Source organism: Phasianus colchicus, chromosome 5 (genome assembly GCF_987193195.1).
Source record: "Phasianus colchicus chromosome 5, bPhaCol1.hap1.1, whole genome shotgun sequence".
Classification (NCBI taxonomy): Eukaryota; Metazoa; Chordata; class Aves; order Galliformes; family Phasianidae; genus Phasianus; species Phasianus colchicus.
The window spans coordinates 58,193,185-58,211,354 of NC_143440.1; the positions used below are offsets into that span (position 1 = coordinate 58,193,185).

An 18,170-nucleotide genomic window follows, 5' to 3' on the forward strand; every position below is an offset into this window, starting at 1 on the left:
CGAGAGCCTCCAGCGTGACAACCTGGCTCTACAACAGAATGGTTCCAGTTCAAACAGAGCTGCCTTGGGGTCAATGGCAGAGAGAATGGGAACATCTCCTGATCAAAGGTCCAACACTGATGTTCAGTGGATGTGAAAGCAGCAGTCTTTCTGCTGTCTGGGATGGGTATCTGAGGCTGGTACTGCACCAGGAGGAGACTGATGTTTGAAAGTGATGTAGGATACAGAAAAAAAAATCTGATTCTGAAGTGAGTTATAATTACAGAACAAATATATGCATTTAGAGTGGGTATACAGAATTGAGAAAATGTCACAATTGGCTTTAGGGATTACTGGAAAGGCAAGAGAAATCTAACGCTTTAATAGACATATCAAAGCAGAGCAAAAGTCATATCCTTGACAACTGTCTCTCCTATGATGAATAAAAGTGAAAAGACAATTTCCTCCAGTTTTGTGAATTACTTCGTATGTAGAACTGAAGTAATAGAGCATAATTGGATTATACTTTCTCATATATATAGAGAGATGTGTGTGAGCACGCATCCATGTGATTTACTGGGATGATTTCCTGCAGGAATACAATGCATATACTCTTAACTACGCACATTATGAACAGTCTCATTCAAGTCAGAGTAAAAAGAGACAACACTTGAGGTCCCTGCTGGGCTAGGAGCATCATTTCAGCACTTACTTACCCAGTACAGTTCAAAAAAAGAATAGATTACAACTCCCAGCTGAGGTCCAGATTTTAAATTATTGGGTAAAAAGAAACCTGCTATTGACCACACTTGTCACAGCCCGCTGCAGTAGTGGAGGTTCTTTCCTTTCATCAATACTCTCTCAGAAAAAACAACCCGAACCACTTTTATGCCCCCATCCTCTCTGCTTTTATCCTCCCTGCTGCTGCTGACAGAGCTGTAATCTTCTGGCTACTGTCTGACAGTCCGATAGCTGGTCTCCCCAAAGAGAGAAATCTCCTGGGCAGCAAGTGCCAGTGTATATTGAAGCAGCCAAAATAAGATACTCCAGTGGGCAAAACTGTCAAGCAAGCACCCACTTCTGTGTGCCAGCAGCTCATGTGCCCACTCAGGAGGTACAAACTTCACTGCAGGCTGCTGGGAAGAGGCAAGGCTTCCTGGGCAGGTTCCCTGTTGGTTTGGCAATGTGATCTCCAGCAAAGCCAAGGGGATAAATCAATAGGCAGAGATCCTTAACTCTGAGCTCTCTGCAGAAGGGTGTTATTTGCTATTTTTCCCATTTCATCATTCCCCTTATATTTCTAGTGCTTGCAAAAGAAGAGAAAATAAAGCCAAAGGGGGGCTAAATCCCAATTATTTCAGGTATGCATCCATTTTTTTGCCTTGGTTCGTCCAGTTGCACACATACTATCAAGAAAAGAAAATGACAGAGTTTCAGGGGAAGCAGGAAGGAATGTTACGGGAGAGAAACAGAGCAAAGAATGAGATTATCTTTAGCCAGGTCCATTTTCCACACAGCCTTTGTGCTGTGTAACACCACTGCTCACCCAGACCTGTGCACAGCAGCCAGCTCAGAGCATCAGCCTGGGCAGGCAGCAAGTAACCCTGCCCTTTCCCTCCATCCTAAATAGCTTTATTTTTCCTCCTCCAACTTTTTATTTTGGAAAATCCTCTCTTTTTCAGCCAATGGGGACGCTGCTTTGATGACTCATCTTCTTTATGCCATGTGCCTGGCTGCCTTTCATCCCGCAGCAGCAGCACTTTGATGACTCGAGCTCTGCTCGTGCTGCTGTTCACGCACAGATGTGGCATTGATAGCTGCATTGGGAGGAAGGGAGGCGGATCCGTTTGCTATTCAGAGCACTTCCTCGGTGGTTACGCTCGGGAGCCAACTACAATAGCTCACAGCTCCCACACTGTATGAACTATTCATTCTGTGGACATTTTATCAGGAGGGTATGAAGGGAAGGCAGGATTCTCCCGTTAGAAGCAGAGCAGTGTTAAATCAGCTTAACTCACTCATGCAACTGTCCCCTTCATCACTATATTTAGATGCAAGCCTACCTTTAAGCAATGTAGGCTTAAATTCATCTCTGCTAATTTCAACCACCGGAAAGTCAGGCGTGCAATCTGAGGTCACGGATCTTGATGAGATATAAGCATCTCCAAAACCCATTCCTGCTCTCTGAAAATAGATGGCATAAACTGCTCTTTGGAGATGTCTCTCTCCACTGAGAACAGCGCTCCCTGAACAACAGTGCTCTACAGATAGCAAAGCTTTCAGCAAGTAAGGCAAGATAAAACCTCTCTTTCAACAGTGACCATCACCCACACAATTAGTGGATTACAAATGACTGGCTAACGAGGAGACGGAGACAAAGGACCCTTGGGGTTATGGTAGATGGCAGTCTGTACCCAAGCAAAAATCAGCAGCATGCATTTGCTAACATGCAGCACAGTACTCAGTGTGCCCTGAAGCACTGAATTCCTCCAAGGAGGTGCACAGAGACCAAAGGGAACCATGTGAGGTACACAGGATGTGATTCATGGGGGGAAAATATTAAGGATCTAGGTTCACTATTCAACCAAAGTGACGGGACTAGATAAAAACCTTCAACATACAGAACACTGCTGCAAAGAGGAAAAGGATAATCTCTTCTCCACATCACAGTGGATAGGACCAGAGCGAAGGGCTCTAGTTACAGAAAGGAAGACTTGGGTGGACCATCAGATCACACTGTCAGAAGTTGGGACAGATAAGCATAGGGCCAGATCATGGTTTGGATCCAGTGCATACTGCCAAGAAGAATGAGACTATGTGACTTCTTGGAGTCCTTACAAACTTCATTTTCTATTATTCCTTCTTACTGTGGCATTAATCTCATCTACCTTCAGTACTCAGCTCTGAGTAAACAGCTGGCTATATCTCTTATCAGAGCACTTCAGGCCTTGGTAGTGCAGGATATCGCTGTATATCGCTGCCACGTTCTTTAGAATGCCAGAGGACACCGAGAGAAATAATTTTTGAAGTCAGATAATTCTCTTAAAGATGTGTTTTCCGAATGAAGAGAAACAAAACAAGTCTGTCAGTACAGACTGCTGTTTAAAGGAGAGATTAGAACCAGCTTGTCTCAATTCCATTCCCATGACATCCCAGACAGAGTGCAATATGAATGAACTACGTCACAAAGATGAAAAATCACACATTGAAATACTCATCTTTCTTGGTGAAAAGTTACTGTTTGGGATCATTTCTGTGTTAACAGCTGCCAGAAATCAACCTTAACATTATGCATTAACGATATTAACGATATCACCTGCACTAAGCAGCCTTAACTGGCTAATTCAAACTAATACACATTTTCAAATGAATCAATCCCACTGAAAATGCTTTGTAGATGAAGACTGCTTTATTTGCTTTTACACAATCATATTAGAAGAAACATAAAAGGAAGCCCTGAATTTAAATACTGCAAGCTGCCTACTTATTTCAACTCTTTTTGAATCCTAATGATGTTTGAAATAAACCTTTCAAAATGGAAGATGTTTGGTTTGATGGGTAAGCATCATGCTTTGTCTCTGACACTTGGAAATAGTAACACTTTTAAAGGATCCATCCATATTTACTACATACATCTGATCATCAAGATGTGAGATTCAGCATAAGTTGTATTTGAAGTCACCTTTCCCTGCTCTAAATATTAAACGCTGAGTCACACGCAAGCTGGAGACAGATTTTAATATCATCTGTCAATAATTCATGCTTGATACAGAGCATAATTACAGCTTGGAATAATGTAAGTCCTGTATTTCTACAGGAGGTTGTGCTCACTCCTGCTGGGCAACTTCAGATTTCCTCCTGACCCTGCGGGGTCCAGGCTAAGGAGGCAGGTCCTCGGGATCTCATCAGTTCCTACATACACAGACACGTCCTGGGGAGAGAAGATAATACCGAATTCAAAGCACAATTTCCCCAGGACTGTTCTTCCTTTTAGCATGCTTGTTCCAGTCAGAGAACCATAGATCATTTCCATTGGGAGGGATCTCTGGAGGCCTCTGGCCCAATGTCTGCTTCAAGCAATGGCCATTGCTTCAGGTCATGTGGGCCTTACATGGGGAAATTTTTAGCACCTTCCCAAAGCCAAACAAACCAAGCTCCTCCAGCCTCCTCCTGTGTGTGATATTCTCAAGCCTCAGACTGTTTTTGTGGCATCCACTGGACTTGTTCCATGTCCTTCTTGTGTTAGGAAGCCCCAAAATGGACAAGGCAGTCCAGACACAGCCTCAGGAGAGCAGAACAGAAGGGACTGATCCCATTCCTGGCCTGCTGGCAGTGGGCCTGACTCACAGCCCAGCCTGCTGTGGGCCATTTTGGCAAAGCCCATTGCTGGCTTATGTTCAATTTGTTTGCCAGGTTCCCAGCTCTCTTCCTGCAGAGCTGCTTTCTACCCAGTTTGGGCCCAATGTACTCCTGCGTTGGGCCTATTTCTCCCAAGGGGAAGGACATGGCATTTCCCTCATGAGGCTGCTGCCTGCCCTCCCAAAGTTGGCCCCAAATGCGCCCGTTTCAATTGTTTTTGTCATTAGGAAAGATGTTGAGCAGCACTTTTTCTGATTTTGATCTCCGAGGGATGACTCAAATAAATGGCCACCTGTTGGACATCCTGCTGCCCCTTCAAGCACAAAGACAGTTTTCTTCCAGTCAGCCACAGTTCACCAGTCTGGCTGTAAGGACAGTATGGAGATCATGGCCAGGTTTTATCCAAACAAAAGGCAAGAGGAAGAAAAGGCAGACAAAGGAGTGCTTCCAAGACACTTGTAAGTAAGAGCAGATAGGAGCCATTCCTATGAGAAGAAAGAACCCATATGGTGTGCTTTCCCCACCCCAGAAGCATTTGCTGCTAGTGCAGTCTTCTGTGCTTCAGCTGCTTCCAGCTATGAGGACTGTTTGGAGAGAAAATGTCACCAGGCTGAGAAACACAAATACATCAAGAGCTCTAAGAAGGTGAAAAACTTGAATGGGGAGAAGAACGTGTGAATACTATGCAAGAACTCTCCAGGGCCTCAGAAAAGAGATGGGGTAGTAGCACCCTCAAGAAAAACCCCAAGGGTAGAGTAGGAGCCAGAATCTGAGCAACCAGCTTGTCTTCCTGGGTACAGCGTGTACATGAGATACAGCAAAAACTGGCAGCGTAGACAGAAAGTATGGAGGTCGTGACTCAGTGTGACACCCACTCGCAGCTGCTCCTCTCCCAACAGCCTGGATTCAAGCACATATACTGAGAAAATTGTTAGGGTTCCTCCTCCTTGTCAGAACAACCCCTTGATTTTCTTGCAAAGCAGCTGCATTTGGTTTATTACAACTCCCGCTTGCATTAACTTACCCAAATTAACTTCTGTCTTCTGATTTTAAAGGGACTTAGTCTACTAAAAACAAATGAGAGTTGCAAAATTAGTCCCTTTGCTGTTCTTCTTCACATCCTGACTTCTATTTCTGCTCCTGCCACTCAAGAGCAATCTGACAGCAGGTGAAACATTTCACAGTGCTTCTGCTTCCCTTCAGATTTCTCATTTAGGAACTACATTTGCAGAGTAATAGCTGTCGTGAGGTACAAAGTGGGTCTATGCTTGACAAGTGCCTCTATACATGCTGCTGTACAATATTAGTGCTAATTGTCATATTTGGCTTCAGCATATGCACAGTCACATGCTTCTGAGATGATCTCAGTTTCTCTCATTACAAAATCTTTTTTATTTTTGTATTTTAAACTAGTCTGCACTGGAACAAAGAAATACGCATGTCTGGAAAGCAATGCCAATGCACTCCAGCTCCTGAAGTACCTACAGATATATATGATGGTAGGTCTAAGGCTTCACATACTTGTGCAGAACCAATGTAATGAAGACACTGTGGTTGAATGAGGGTGGTGTGAGTGTACCTAATTATACCTATGTGTAACACTTTAAACTTAAACCTTGTCCAAAGTATACTGATAAATACATGTTCATCTCATGGCATCAGCTTAATTATTTCCCTAATTATTCACAAACTAGGCAGGAAGTTTCCTTGCGATTGGTTTTATCATTGTAATTGATTGTTCTGGTGATGCCATGACACACAATCAAATAATGAGCACGATGGAGTGAGCACAGAGAACAGAAAGGTGACAGGGACAGGCCACACTGAGCACAAGCCCAATCTGCTCACCAGAGACATATCTAGTGCCTCTCAAATTAGTCTCTTCACTCTGGTGTGTGCACAGGAATACAGAGGCATGAAAGACTCTGTGCTTCAAACAGCAACAGGAGAAAATGGGAGGCTTGAGTGCTTCCAAGAAAGAAACAGGGAAAAAGCTGGTGATGCATCTCTGAATCTGTACTCTCTTAGAGTAACAAGAGGTGATCCAGCAGAAGGTTTAACAGGTGACCCAATTGTCATTGTGGAGACCTCAGTGCCTGTGAAGCACTGTGGGCAGTGCAGCAGCAGGATGCCACAGAGCACTATTGGTTCCAAGGGACACAACAATTGCTGCACTGGTTTGGTTTCACACCTGCTGAGCACCAATTCCTGCCACTGCTCACCATGGGTGACAAATGGCAGCATGCTGGCATCCTGCTGAGCATAAGCATGCCATGCAGATGGTCCACAAACCTTCACAGAGGCCATATGGCTGCTGGGACAGATCATGGCCCTGAGCTGCCCAAGCTGTAGTGCACATCTCTGGCAAGGAAAAGTATTTCCAACATCACCCTCAAGACAGTCCATCAAAGGGAGCCTGGCAAACCACACAATGCTGTCTGAGGCAATAAAAGCCTGAAGCCAGGCAGACAATCACAACTGCATCAAGGGGGGAACCCACAGCTGATGTAGGGCTTGGCTGTTCTCCTTGGTCATCTCTCAGCAGTAACTGCCAAGTGAAGTTCAACCAAAGCTCTCCCACCAGTTTTGCTTATAGACCTGAGAAATGCAGAGTAGCCAAATTGCCACCAGTTTTACACATAATTAGCAGAAAAACTTAAATTAACTTCTAGGCACTTCACATACCAGAAACACCACGCGTGTCTGCAAACCTCACAGACACTTCTGTTCGTCTCTCTATTGTTTCCGTAGACTGACGTAGCAGTAATGGGCATTCAGCCTTCAATTAAAAGCAAGTGGGCAGGCTGGGATTGCTCTTTTAAAACATGTCAAGTTCAGGTTCTGATATCCATCAAGGTGGATTTATACTGGATTCATCTCTATTGATGATTTATGTAATTTCTCTGAAGTTACACCAGGTGAAGTTCTACCAAATAGCTTTACCAGATGTCACATTAAATGAGAAAAGTTTTGTCCCAGAGTCATCAACACATCAGTCACTGTCCTTAAATTACTACAGTAATTATTATATCTACTTAATCTTGCCCTTGATGACAACTATCACCAGGTTTTCATGAGATAGTGTGAATCTTTATACATTTCCAGGCTTGTTTACCTCAGCAGCTATTCTAGAAGAGCTATTCCTGTTAATGTACCAACACAACCTCCTGGAAAAGAAAGTTTTCTCCCAAAATAAATAAATATGACATTAGTAATGTGGAAATAATTCATTCTTGTTGTAGAATTAGATCATGATCAGCTATGCTTAGATCAGAATAATCACACTATTTCAATTTTCTCATTACCACAACATAAACAAACTTCTGGGTTTTGTTTTAGTGTAAAAGAAAGCCAAATGTCACATTTTGATTTATTTTTTTTTTTTCCCTGGCAAAATCAGTAAAAGAATAAAACAAGTGCTTCCAATATATTTTGATGGATACCTCTGGGGCTGACTGTAACTCCCCTACTACCAGCAGCAGCTCCAGTGCTGGCCATTTGCTCGGCACTGGGCTGTGCAATGAAATGAGACATCCCATAGTTTCATAGTCCCTGCCTACCAATCAGAAATTCAGAAAAAGCTGAAGGCAACTCCCTGAAATAAAGCCAGGAGGGCAGAAATAATGTGAAATGTGCTGGTTCACATAAAATTCATACTTCATCTTAGACACACTCAGCATAGAATCACAGAATGGTTTGGGTTGGAAGGTATCTTTAACACCATTTAGTTCCAACACCCTGCAATAGGCAGGACACCTCCTTCTAGAGCAGGTCGCTCACAGCCCCATCCAGCCTAGCCTTGACATGTTAATGCTTCAGCTATTTTTTTCATTTGCTACCCGTTTTTAGTGCTCCAAGGCATACACTTTTAAGGCACAACTCCCATACCATAAAGCCTTCAAACATTTCCTGAGAACATTTCTCTGGAAAACACTTCTATAACCCTATGCCAAGGACTTTGCTCTTTGACCATAAGCCACGTAAGACACATCAGCTGTTGATCCTGGACATGGAACCTGTAAGGGAATCACAACCTATGATTTCCGTCCTCTTGGAAATCAGCACACGTCAGCATGCCTGCACACCGTGAGATCAGCAGGCCCTACAGATCCACAGCAGTAAAAATTAAGGGGAAGATGCACAAGTGCTGTCTGCACAGGGACAAGTCCAAAGAAAAGAGCAAAGGCACAAGAAACACCACAACATGGACAGAGCTTGGTCAAAGATAGATAAATGTCTGCTGCAGAGCACCGTGACCTGACCTATTTTGCATATTTCCTTTTGAAGCAATGAAACTCTGAAAAAAAGGGTTATTTTTTCTTTTCTAAGTAAGAAATTGACGTTCAATTCATCATGAGAACATCTCAAGTGCATCAATATATAAATCAATCATTTAAATTGATGTAAGAATACAAAAAGGCTGATTCTTTTTCTAAAATACTTTGTTGATTTAAAATAACTAGTTTCCAGCAAAGTGTTGAGCGAAGTATTTGAAAGTGTTTGGAGGACTGGAAGGAGATGTTCTCCTCTGTGCCCAGCAGTGGCTGAGTTGTGCTTTCCTTCTATCTCACTGCAATACTTTCTTTAAAATCAAATCTGTTCATACCAAGAAAATTCTCTGACATGGGAGAAAAATGTGAATTGTGTGAACCTAGAGAGTGATAAACATTGACAGAAATAATAAAAAGGGACCTCAAGGATCAACTGTTCTCCAAATCCTACCTTTGGTGAGAAGAGGGAAAACAACTGCCTGTACAACGTGCTCCTAAATAATTCCTAACGCTGTGTGGCTGCACACACATAGAATCACAGAATCATAGAATTGGGAAAGATCTCAAAGATCATCATGTCCAACTGCAACCTAACCATACTACCCCCCTAACTCTAAGAACCCTCGTGGCACTGAGGAGCACAGTGGGATGGGTTGGCGTTGGGCTTGGTGATCTCAGTGGTCTTTTCCAACATGAACAATCCTAACATTCTGTGTGTTAAGTGGGAGAAGAATGCTGTGCAGCCCAACAGACCTCAACAGGACATCAAATGAGCTGCTGGAGGCCCACCTGTTTTGTTGGAGAGTCGGAAGGACACCATCTTATCAGGGATGCTGCAGACATTCCTCACTGAGGCGATGCAGCTGTAGTTGGCATAGTCCTGAGGCCGGAGGTTCTTCAGCTTCAGGATCTTTGTTTCCCCCTGCGTGAGGAAAAAAGAGTGTTAGGAAAAACCTGTGGAGGATAAGCCAGGAGGACTTATAAGTTACTTTAGAATTGCTTAGAACTTATCTTTTTAAATAGCAGAAAAAAACAATTTCTGGCATAGCCTGACACCATAGCCCACCTTATATATATTGAAAGTGAGAAAAAAGACAGGGGGAAATTGTGTTGGCAGCCTTTGAAGTCACAGAATTATTCTGGATATCGTATCGCAGGGTACAATCTGCTTGATGAAAACAATCTTAAGCTACAGAAATCTTGCTGGTTTTCCTTTGAAAACGAGCTCCTGATGGATATTATGTTTAGCCAGTTTAAATGATGGAAACAACAATCCAGGGGCCTGAGTGGGATGTGAATGAAGGAGTTCCTTCCAACACAATCAAGAGAAAACTGCAGTTTTCTACAAGATTTCCACTGCCATCTCCTCCTTCTGCTGCCCACTTCCAAGTCTTTGCCTCTGTTTATCCCTAGAAGCATCATGCTTGGGAATGGCAGAGCACCCAGGGAGGCCAACAGTGACCCACAGCTCACAGAACAGCCAAAAAGCAAACTCTGAAAAATGTCAATTGTCCTTTGTCTTGCTCAAACTGCTACAGCTTTTGATTTCCATATGCCTTGGGAAACATCTTCAGTGTTTTTAGTAATGTCATGTGCATCAACTGCCTGGGTATATCTAGGGGAGAATGTAGTTTGTGTAGCTGTAGTGTGTGAAACAAATGTAAAGAAATCACAAAAAAAAACCAACAAAGACAGTACAAGAGAAGATACAGATAGCAAGAAAATAAAAGAGACTGGAAAAGAGACTGTCATTAAATCAAACTCAGTCAATGTTTGGAGCATGGGAACTGAAGTGCTTTTGTATGTACAATCAGTCCCATAAAAAATGATGTGATTAAAATCAGGCTCACACTGATTCAGTTTTTGCATGATCCAAGCCTGGAATGGCTGATCCTGAGGATAAAGATCCTGCTTTGAAAAGGGGTTTATCTGGACTAGAGAAGGGCCTGATCCAGGGCAGTGGGAACAACATCACCCAAGTTATTAACTTCTGGATTGGACCCAAAGAGCAGCAGCTCAGTCCTTAGCTGCAGACTCTGAGTTGAACTGGTGAGTTGAACTCACGATGGTATTCTGGATCATGTCCCTAGATTGCAGAGATTGGTAAAAATATATATATTTTCTCCACTGGTTTGTATAATTAGTCTAATTATGTCTAATTGCGTAATTATTGTAAATACAGCAAATTCAATCTTGTTCTGAGGCTGTGCAATTACAATGTGCAGCGAGGAGGATGCAAACTCTTTGGAAACAAATCTGCATCAAGATTTCCATTTTGAAAAGTTCAGTATTTCAGCATTGCCACAGATGAGAATACACACGTTTGCTTTTTTTGCATTTGGGTTGTTTTTTTCTTTTCCCATGGCAGCAAAAAGAAGTGGTTGACATTACCTGACTCATCAAAAAATCTGTGCTTTAAGTTCAAGAATTTCCTCCTATTTGCCCAGGTTTCAAAGGGTCTTCTATGATTTCATACAGCAAGGAATCTCTTAGAAATAAAATGGCCTTTTTGGGTACAGTATCTCTGAAAATTTAATTGTGTTACCCTTTGTTTTCCTTTACCTCTCCTTGGATTTTAAGATTGATAACCCAGCTTCAGAGCAATCAACAAACAAATGCCACCTCCAGTTCACATCCCTCAGAACTCTGCAGTTAAATCCCTTCCACCTCACAGAATCACAGAATGGCCAGGGTTGGAAGGGACCTCAAGGATCACGAAGCTCCAACCCCCACCACACGCAGGGCCACCAACCTCCACATCTCACAGCAGCCCAGGCTGCCCAGGGCCCCATCCAACCTGGCCTTGAACACCTCCAGGGATGGACGGGGCATCCACAGCCTCTCTGGGCAGCTGTTCCAGCACCTCACCACTCTCATAGAAAAGAATTTAAACACCTCTCTTCCCACCAGCCCTTACTTGTTGTTACCTCATCATATGCAGAACCAATTATGCAGAGAAGTGTAGTGGACATTTATGACTCTTAAACCTTTAATTACATCCTTTCCCTTTATAAACATATATCAAATCTCGTAGGCATAGAGACAAGGTACACTAATTCAACTAGACCTCCAATAAATGTAAAAATGTTCTGGATAAGCTTTGGACTAGCAACACAACAATGTGATTTATTCATTACTTCATCCCAGACAGAAGTTCTAGGGCAAATACCTCCACTAACCTAACGATCTTTTTTGAATCTAATTTTATGTGACACATTTTATTTGACCTGTTCTTGCAAGACGATAGGAAAGGTATTCACTGGCATTTCCATATTGAGATATCATAAGGCAAAAAGGGTCTCCTGAAAAGACTCTCTCACTTTCTAATTGAATCGTAAAAATACACTCATTTACACACTTGAATCCAAAGAAACAAGCCACACATTTGCTAAACTGAATCTGTACACATTAAATTAAAAATAATTTCATCACTTTTAGGAGACCAATAACTTGACTGCGTAATCTAATTCTCATCTCTGCAAGGTTTCAGGCTATGCATTTCTCAGTAGAATACCAAGCCATGGTAGCAATATAAAGCTGTCAAGCATAATAGAAAGAAAAAATGAAGGTGCTTTCAAATCATTAGCTGAAAATTATTTATGAAATTTGCAGCATGCTTTCTGTTCTGAAGACCAAATTACTGGGCAGTTTTCACTTGTCTTTACTCGTTGTTGCTTGAGACTTTATAAAACAACATTGTTTTTTGGTGTTGTTTTTTTTTGCAAGCACCACTGCACACACAATTCTCTCCAGACACTGGGATGTGCCACCTTTTTATTTTGAGACTGTGTAAGTGTGCTAACAATAAACTAAGCTGATCTAACTTGACAGACCCTTTTGTTGGCCCTGTCTGCTTTCGTGGCTCTGAGCGATGGTAGGAAGATGTACAAAAAGCACTGCTTTCCATTTTTGCCACATCATCCTTCAAGCATGCAAGTCTGGAACAAAATAACTTGTATTCAAAGCAGAGAAAGGTAGAATAATAATAATAAAATAATTTAAAAATCCAAAAACTGGGTGTTACCACAGAGTTTAGCCTACTGGAAATGCTTTTGAGGCTGCACCTTCAGTACAGAATTGTATGAGTAGGAAATAGCAGTCAAGCCAGAGGACTGGGCTTGCAAGCCCAAGCAGAATGACTCAGGGACTCCTGCAGATCACACTCACCGTGCGTCTTCCTGCAGCCTCCTGCCTCCTCATTTCCTTATTGACAATTAAAAAATATCTTTTCCATGAGCAAGCAGTGAAACAACTCAGGGTGAAGGTGCCAGGCTGCACCTACCCCTCACCCAGCAGGGATGTGCAGACAAAACTGCTGCAAAGCCTCTGTGCAAGGAGGGATGGAGCTCAGCCCCATGGCTCCTACCTGTGTGAAGAAGGGCTCGTAGATCTCAACTCCCTTATCAGAGCCCTGCAGCAGCACCTCCTGGCCACGTCTCCAGCTGTACCGGACGGGCGGGTTGGAGTTGGCCACGCACCTGAGGAACACAGTTCTCTCATAGTAAAACTGCTCTTTTGCTTCACCGATGCTCTGGTGGACTGTCACTATTGGGTCATCCAGATCTGGAAAGGAAGAACAGAGAACCAAGGTCAAGTCAGGCTGCAGCCCGTGCAATAGACAAGATACAATGGTAGCATCCATCATTTCTGATACGTTTCCACTAATATTTAGGTTTCACTTGGTTTTCATCTTTACTACTTATTTCATATGTATGATTTCAATTTAAGCATTCCTTAGACAAAATAGTTTATCAAGCTTTGGTAATAAATAGTCAGATTCATTTGCATCCTAATGGCAGGATCTAGTAGAATGCTGATCATGCTCATGCATCCATATTCTTTTAAAGCAGCAATTTAATACAGCCGTTTAATGCATATTTCCTTATTTTGGTCGTATGCATTAAACTTCAAGCAGGTAAATTCATTCAGGCTTTACAACACACTTCTCTTGATTAAAATACAGATATCATATAATTACTCCCACCACATCATCGTGGAGAAAATTAATTCCCCAGAACAGAATTTGTTCATTTTAAATTCAGAAGAAATAGAGATAGCCATTGGAATGTAAATACACCTAATGAATTACAGGTGGGCTTTATTCCACCAGAAACAAGTAGACCCCTGTCTGTGGGGGTTTGCTATAGTTCATTATGAGCAGAAACAGCAATGGTTGCTGTTACTCATTCCTAGATAAAAACATTCAGCCTCCAAGCAATGCGGTCAGCAGTTCTGCACTGAGCTTTAGGGAAGAGCTTTGCTGCCCAACGAGCTGGCAGCCAAGGTGGGTCGCTGCCCAGTGGTTACAGCACATAGACCACAGGGTGTTGGAGCAATTGGTCCCATTAGACCCACACTGATCCTGTTTGTGCGCACACAAATATGGCACGTTTCCACGCGCATCTCAGCTTTGCCTGGAATAACTGCAGAATGTTGTTAGCAGCGCATTTTTTTTTCTTCTTAAAATATAAATAACACGTCAGGTAGTGCTTAATTATTTACCCAGAAACACAAGCCTAATATTGCAGAGGCTTACTACACATGAGTATCTATCCAAATAGAATGCGTCACACCCCAGGCCATGAATCAGCAACACACAGAACACTGAGCTCAAACCTCATCCCAACCAGCAGCAACAAAGGGAATGGTGCTGTGTCCAAAGGCACCCACACCTCTGTTCCTCTTCGTAGAACCACAGAATGGCCTGGCTTGCAAAGAAGCACAATGCTCATCCAGTTCCAACCCCCTGCTATGTGCAGGGTGACCAACCAGCAGACCAGGCTGCCCAGAGCCACATCCAGCCTTCAGCACTAGGTTGGATGCTTTGGTGGAAGCATCACTTGCATTTTGCAGCCCCCAGATGGGCTGAATGCCCATCACACAGGACTCTGCAAGATGGATGGACCTCAGCGTAGCAGTTCTTAAAACATTTCCATTTTTGATAGTTTAGAAATTTAGAGAAACAAAAGATTAATAAGTGAAGCCTGTCATTAACAACCTGAATAGATTACCATATTTCCATAGTCCATACTGAAAAACAGACTGCACTTATTCTGTAGAAGCTTATACTTGCATTTGTGTAATAAGAAAAAAGCTTGAATCTCTCGATCAATGATAAACAAAACATGTTCCAAAATTTGGAATAATTCAAGCAATAATACTTTGCAATGGTGTATGAATTTTAAGTAAATGTTATCTTCTCCCTACTCTACAAAACATTTTAGTGAATATCACAGAAACAAATTGTGAAACTGTTGTTCCAGATTAGGATGGCATTTTCTAATGAGATCTCATTTTTGTTTTAAAGGTTATTTTAAATCACGGCAGCATCTGAAAAGGGATGGGATTGCGGAAACGCCATCTTCTACTCACGCAATAGGAAATAAAAGGAAGAAAATTAGACTGCTTCAGTTTCTAAGCCCATACGCCTGCAGAGATCCAAGCCCTGTGTCATGGTCCTGACCAAAAAGTCATTTTGAGAAAGTTGCTCAGGCCTACACACACTGCATGGCTTAAAGCCTAAACACGGGGCTAGAGATGAATCATAGAAGTGCTGAGGTTGGAAGGGACCTTAAAGATCAACAATAAATGTGAAGCCTATGGGCATAATGCTCAACGCATGGCAAGATGAGGCTGGCTGGACATTGAACTGCTTGCATGAGCGGCCTGGAAGTCTTGGTGGAAAAGCTGAATGCTCAAACCTACATCTGTGAAGGCTGGTCACATCCCGGCTGCAGCAGCAAGAGTGCAGCACATAAGGGCACATACAGGATCTCCCCTCCATCCACACCTCTGAGACATCCTGAGCTCCGTGCCTGCGCTGATCTGTCTCCATTCCTCAAAGAGGAAGGCATGGATGTGCTGAAGTGAGCACAGAGGGCACCAAGAACCAGAGGGGCTGAAGCAGGGGACATACAGGTGGGGACTGGGGGGGCTGCGTTTGGCCAGTCTGGAGGAGAAAGTGTGGAAGAGTGACCCAATGTCTTTCTTTGACTGACTACAGTCTTCTGGAGAGAAGATAAAGGTCAACTCTTCCTAGAATTAGAGAGGAAAAAAATCATGAACCAACAGGTATATGCAGCAGCCAGAGAAATTATTCCTGGCTGAAGGTGAGAAAGTCCTTATGATATCAGAATAGTGCCTGGCCAGGGTCCTAGAGAGACTGTGGGATACCTGTCCTTGTTGGTGTTCAAAGCTTGACATGCTGTGGTTAGAACTTTGTGATACTAAGAGTGATGCCATCCCTCGCTCGTGCTGCCTGCCCTCTAGCAGTGGCTCTGTGCTGGGTGTGCTCTAACCCCAACAACAACCAGCCCTCCTCTGCAACAGAGAGAAGCACGTGCCCTCTGTCCACGTAGCCCTGTAATATGATGTGGGATGGATTCTGATAAGAGTATAAAGAAATCTCAAAGAAATCTAAGTTGGGAACAGAAACGCAGCAAACCTTCTGCCAAAGCATTTCATAATGGTTAATTAATACAAAATTGGCACTGCAGAACATGGCTGATTTTTCCATCAGCAGTTGGGAAGATCTCAACAGCTGCATCACAGTGAAAGAAGAAGCACTAATAGGAGACAAAATAATGCTTGCAATTGTTGTCAGATTTCACCAAACAACTGCCTGCCCTGCTGCTGTGCAGGGTTAGACAAATGTTTTACTGCCTTGTTATATAAGACTGTATTTTGCTCAGACAGTGTGAGAGCTGCAGACATAACACAAAATACGTTTCTTATAATACTGCCAAGGTATTCTGCAGAGCTATTACAGTGGAGACAGGCCAGTGCCAAATTGATAACCTCCGGGCTATTTTAAAGCCACCTGATCACTGTGGCACTGATACCCACTTAACAGATGTCTCCTGAACTCCAGTTTTGATGTTTAATTGAATGGTCATTAATATTTAAATGTTAAAATAGACTAAAAAAGAAATAAAAAAAAAAAGGACATTGAAAGCTTGGTGCTTATCTATAATATCCATGCACAGAAGCATGTGAACAGCCAAGGCTCCCAGCCTCCCAGCCCTGGGAGAAAGCCACTGACTTCAGGTATTGCAAACCATTAACCTGGGAAAGAGAGTCAGTCACTGAACAGACAGGGAGATCTCACTGCAACTGAGACAGGCTTAGCACTGTGGAGCTCGACAAGATGCATTTCTGACGTGCTTGATGAGGAAAAAAAAAAGAAATTCTAAAAGTTTCATTTCCAGGTTGATCAAATTATGAAGAATTAACACAGTAATCAGTCTCCGTATTAAAATGAAGTCATGAGTGTTGCTATGTAGTTGAAGTCTACTAATTAAAACGAAAATAATTACCGAAGTATGTTTTCCACAGAGGTTTATGCCATCATTAGGTTCAATTTTGCAGTCTTTAATCTTTGAATTGAACCAAACACTTTCTGAAGCCCAGATGGCACAGGCATGTTCAACACCGCATTGGAAGAATTCCCTTCATACATCCCAGCGTTCTCAAGCAATCCCAGCATGAACTGTTCAAAATGGGTCTAATCTAAACGGGTCGGGAATTGCAGCGCTGTGGTTGGGGATGTTGGTGTAGGAGGTGTACAGAAGATTGGCAGATAGCACCAACATCCTCTGTATGCTGAATGGCAAAGCACTGGAGAACCCACTGGCTGTGGGTAGGGAACACGGATGGCGTGCTGCAGCCCTCAGCTGAGCACCAGGGAGTCTCTTGTGGGCACTGTGAGAGTGGGACCACGGTCTGCATTTGCTATATCATGTTTTTCCAGCTGCTGGGACTACGCAGCTTGCTGATTTCATTTGTTAATTAGCTGCCTTTGTCTTCAGATGCTCAAAGCAAGCGATGTTTGGAAGTCAAGATAATAATAAATAAACCACGCATCTGGTAGACGGATTGAAACTGCCTCATCAAGACACCCACAGAGGAGGCAGCAGTGATTCATGCATTCAGCCTGCCGAACTTCATTCTTACATCAAAAAATACAAGGTTCCTCCCATAGTTTTCCTCCCTTTAGCCTCCTTGGCCTAACGTAAGCTATCAATACGTAGGCAGGTTTTAGGTGTTCGTGGTACGATATGATATAAAGCAGTTGCAACTGATTCAGAAAACGGATAAAAATCCAACAAATGTGTATTTCTGCATACCTGCAGAAAGGATAACAAACTATCCTGTCTGCCATCCATCAGCACGTAGCAGTGCTCCAAACAAGCTGGCTGGAGGCCAGAAACAGGGGAGCCAAGATTCTTGCAGCTCCACACGAGATAACTTTTTTTTTTTCCTTCCGCAGCACTTTGTAAGAGATTTGTAATGCATATGCAGTGCTGTCCTACATGTGCAGCGCAGGTAGAACCCCAGAAAGTACGCATCATTTACAAGGGCAGAGCCCCTAAGGCAGCCAAGCCTCCTTGTGAGCTTCAATAAGACCAGCACTGTGACCTTGGCAGATCCCTGATGAGCTTATAGAGATCTCCAATAGCATTTTGCAAGGATCAGACATGTGCTGGAAGGCTGGAAGGGTGCTAACATCCACAAACAGACCTCAGCAGACATCAGTCCCTGTACAGACCCTTCTGCTTGCTA

At 43.0% G+C, this 18,170-nt stretch overlaps 1 protein-coding gene across 1 annotated transcript in view; it reads right to left on the minus strand.

Moving 5' to 3' along the window:
• The window catches only part of MDGA2 (MAM domain containing glycosylphosphatidylinositol anchor 2), a 367,028-nt gene that overhangs the window by 197,581 nt on the left and 151,277 nt on the right, over nt 1-18,170 (minus strand). Inside the window, exons 4-5 of the mRNA XM_090141907.1 lie at nt 12,976-13,172; nt 9,399-9,531 (exon numbers count right to left, since the gene is read on the minus strand). Of these exons, the coding sequence (XP_089998033.1) occupies nt 9,399-9,531; nt 12,976-13,172 (330 nt within the window). The remainder of the gene's footprint in view (nt 1-9,398; nt 9,532-12,975; nt 13,173-18,170) is intronic.